General features: G+C 45.4%; 1 protein-coding gene across 1 annotated transcript; it reads left to right on the top strand.

Moving 5' to 3' along the window:
* The first annotated feature begins 1,436 nt into the window (after nucleotides 1-1,436).
* On the top strand, nucleotides 1,437-3,211 carry LOC117088375 (keratin, type II cytoskeletal 8-like). Its single transcript, XM_033219615.1, has one exon. The coding sequence runs from the start codon at nucleotides 1,503-1,505 to the stop codon at nucleotides 2,952-2,954; it is 1,452 nt and encodes a 483-aa protein (XP_033075506.1). The 5' UTR covers nucleotides 1,437-1,502; the 3' UTR covers nucleotides 2,955-3,211.
* Nucleotides 3,212-3,967: the final 756 nt, after the last annotated feature.

The raw sequence follows: 3,967 nt of genomic DNA, 5'->3' as shown, positions 1-3,967 counted from the left end.
ACATAATATTTTTGCATGTGTAAAATTATACCTGTAGGATGAATTTCAAAAAATGAAATTGAAGGGTTTAAGGCTGTATTCACAAACAATTTGAAAGGTTTTGATTGCCTAATTGTCCTCCAAAAGGTTTGTCCCAAACTGGACTCCTATAACCAATAAATCAAAGTGCTTGTTTCTCCATAGCCTTGTCAACAGAGGGTGTTGCCAAATTTTTAGCTTTTTGCCAATCTGACAGGAAAGACATGGTATCTCCTGTAGTTTTTCTTCTTCTTTTAGTAAGAGGAAGGTTAAGTGTTTTTTCATGTGTTTAATAACTATTTTTGTTTCCTTTTCTGAGTTTCTTCACAGTTCCCTAGACAAAGGAAAAAAGATTTCAGCAGACAGAATTTCAACAATTGTCTGTTGAAATTCTTTTTACTTTTTCTTCAGATTGCTAGTCTCTTTCTTCTCAGTTTTAAGGTGCATTTTAATTGCTAAAGAGATCATTTCTTTGGATGTGATATGCATGAAAATATTTGTATAAGTTTTTCATTTGTCTTTTGATTTTTTTATGATATTTTCTGCTACTCAGAACTGCTTTTTATTTTATGTAGTTCAATTTATTAATTTTCTGTCCTATAGCTTTTAGGATTTGGAGTTACAGTTAGATAGCCCTCCTCCAAAGTTATAAAGGAATATTTCCTTTTTTTTCCATTGAAAACTTTGACTCATTTGGAGTTTATCATGCTATACAGTTGGAGTTGTGCCCAACTTTAAATATTATTTCCCATGTAGTTATCCAGTTATCCCAAAAGCATTTATTGAATCGTCATCTATCTTTTCCACTGATCTGAGATCCCATTTTTATCGTCCACCAAATTACTGTATGCTTGGGTCTATTTCTAGGCTTTCTTTTCTTTTTCATTGATCTGTCTGTTTATGTACCAGCATCACATTCTTTTCATTATTGAGGCTTTAGAATGTTTTCATATCTGGCAAAGCCAGTTTTTCTCAAGCTCCTCTTGCCTGAGGTTTAGTTGGTATTCTTTCTTTATTTTTCACATGAATCTTTGAATCAGTTTATTTAGTTAAAAAGAACATCCGACCAGGCGCGGTGGCTCATGCCTGTAACCCCAGCACTTTGGGAGGCTGAGGCGGGAGGATCACCTGAGGTCATGAGTTCGAGACCAGCTTGGTCAACACGGTGAAACCCCGTCTTTACTAAAAATACAAAAAAATAGCTGTGGTGGTGGTGCATGCCTGTAATCCCAGCTACTCAGGAGGCTGAGGCATGAGAATCACTTGAGCCCAGGAGACAGAGGTTGCAGTGAGCTGAAATTGTGCCATTGCACTCTAGCCTGGGCAACAAGAGCGAAACTCTGTCTCAAAAAGAAAAAAAAAAAAAAGAACACCTCTGGTATTTTATTTTTTACAAGTTAAATTAAGATTAGCCTGGAGGGATCTCCGCTCCTTCTAGGATCTCCTCCTGGTTCGGCCCACCTGCCTCCACTCCTGCCTCCACCATGTCCATCAGGGTGACCCAGAAGTCCTACAAGGTGTCCACCTCTGGCCCCCGGGCCTTCAGCAGCCGCTCCTACACGAGTGGGCCTGGTGCCCGCATCAGCTCCTCCAGCTTCTCCCGGGTGGGAAGCAGCAGCTTTCGGGGTGGCCTGGGCGGCGGCTATGGTGGGGCCAGCGGCATGGGAGGCATCACCGCAGTCACGGTCAACCAGAGCCTGCTGAGCCCCCTTAACCTGGAGGTGGACCCCAACATCCAGGCCGTGCGTACCCAGGAGAAGGAGCAGATCAAGACCCTCAACAACAAGTTTGCCTCCTTCATAGACAAGGTACGGTTCCTGGAGCAGCAGAACAAGATGCTGGAGACCAAGTGGAGCCTCCTGCAGCAGCAGAAGACGGCTCGGAGCAACATGGACAACATGTTCGAGAGTTACCTCAACAACCTTAGGCGGCAGCTGGAGACTCTGGGCCAGGAGAAGCTGAAGCTGGAGGCGGAGCTTGGCAACATGCAGGGGCTGGTGGAGGACTTCAAGAACAAGTATGAGGATGAGATCAATAAACGTACAGAGATGGAGAATGAATTTGTCCTCATCAAGAAGGATGTGGATGAAGCTTACATGAACAAGGTAGAGCTGGAGTCTCGCCTGGAAGGGCTGACTGATGAGATCAACTTCCTCAGGCAACTGTACGAAGAGGAGATCCGGGAGCTGCAGTCCCAGATCTCGGACACATCTGTGGTGCTGTCCATGGACAACAGCCGCTCCCTGGACATGGACAGCGTCATCGCTGAGGTCAAGGCACAGTACGAGGAGATCGCCAACCGCAGCCGGGCTGAGGCTGAGAGCATGTACCAGATCAAGTATGAGGAGCTGCAGAGCCTGGCTGGGAAGCACGGGGATGACCTGCGACGCACCAAGACTGAGATCTCCGAGATGAACCGGAACATCAGCTGGCTTCAGGCTGAGATTGAGAGCCTCAAAGGCCAGAGGGCTTCCCTGGAGGCCGCCATTGCAGATGCCGAGCAGCGTGGAGAGCTGGCCATTAAGGATGCCAACGCCAAGTTGTCCGAGCTGGAGGCCGCCCTGCAGCGGGCCAAGCAAGACATGGCGCGGCAGCTGCGTGAGTACCAGGAGCTGATGAACGTCAAGCTGGCCCTGGACATTGAGATCGCCACCTACAGGAAGCTGCTGGAGGGCGAGGAGAGCCGGCTGGAGTCCGGGATGCAGAACATGAGTATTCATACGAAGACCACCAGCGGCTATGCAGGTGGTCTGAGCTCGGCCTATGGGGGCCTCACAAGCCCCGGCCTCAGCTACGGCCTGGGCTCCAGCTTTGGCTCTGGCGCAGGCTCCAGCTCCTTCAGCCGCACCAGCTCCTCCAGGGCCGTGGTTGTGAAGAAGATCGAGACACGCGATGGGAAGCTGGTGTCCGAGTCCTCTGACGTCCTGCCCAAGTGAACAGCTGCGGCACCCGCTCCCAGCCTGCCCCTCCTGTGCTGCCCCAGAGCCTGGGAGGGAGACCACTATGTAGGGTACCACTGGGAACAGAAGACCCACCTGAGGGCCCTCAGCCCACCCACAGGGGAGTTTACTACGTGGGGACCCCCCTTGCCCATGCCTCCAGCTATAAAACAATTCAATTGCTTCTTTTTTTGGTCCAAAATAAAACCTCAGCTAGCTCTGCCAACAAAAAAAAAAAAAAAAAAAAAAAAAAAGATTAGCCTGGAGGGATGATAGATAACTTTATGATGATCACTATATGTATTCAATAACTATTTTAGGTTTTTAAACTATTTAAATGTTTGTTACATATACATATCACACATTTCAAAGTGAGTTCATTCCTGAGTATTTTATCTTTTTGTTGATACTGTAAATAGTATCTTTTCTTCTGTTATATCTTCTACCTATATGTTGATTTAGATACATGAAAACTATTTACTTCTTCTTATAGATATTTTATCCTGTATGTTAGGTAGAAAACAAAACTATAATAATGGAGAAAACTAAAAATGAGATGACTCAAACAAAATAGTTTCTTTCCATCTTCACAGTCTAGGGTAGGTTTATCAAGATGGTCAGTGGTTGTACTCTATGAAGTCACTTAGGGACGCATGCTATTAGAAGTTCTTCCATCTTCAAAATGTGATTACAAGATCAATTTGCTTTCAATCAATGATGAAGGGTGTCAAGAAGGGCTGAAGTTCAAGGTCTCTTTAATCTGTGAGATGACTGTTTCATTTACCACAACTTATATTCTTTTGTCAAGACCCTAGTCACATAGCTACATCTAACTGCAAAGAGGGCTAGGAAATGTCGTCCAGCCAGGTCTCAGCTATACTCCATTTGTTTGAAAGAAGGAAAATGGATTTTGTGGTCAGTTAGAAGTCATTACACAGACCACCAATGGTCACCAACAATCCACATATACTCTAATTTTCACATTTTAAAAAAACTCATCCCACCCACTA

The sequence above is a fragment of the Trachypithecus francoisi genome, unplaced genomic scaffold (assembly GCF_009764315.1).
Source record: "Trachypithecus francoisi isolate TF-2019V2 unplaced genomic scaffold, Tfra_2.0 Lachesis_group10, whole genome shotgun sequence".
In the NCBI taxonomy this organism is placed as follows: Eukaryota; Metazoa; Chordata; class Mammalia; order Primates; family Cercopithecidae; genus Trachypithecus; species Trachypithecus francoisi.
The sequence above is the reverse complement of the archived record's forward strand: the minus strand, read 5'-3'. Positions and strand labels throughout refer to the sequence as shown.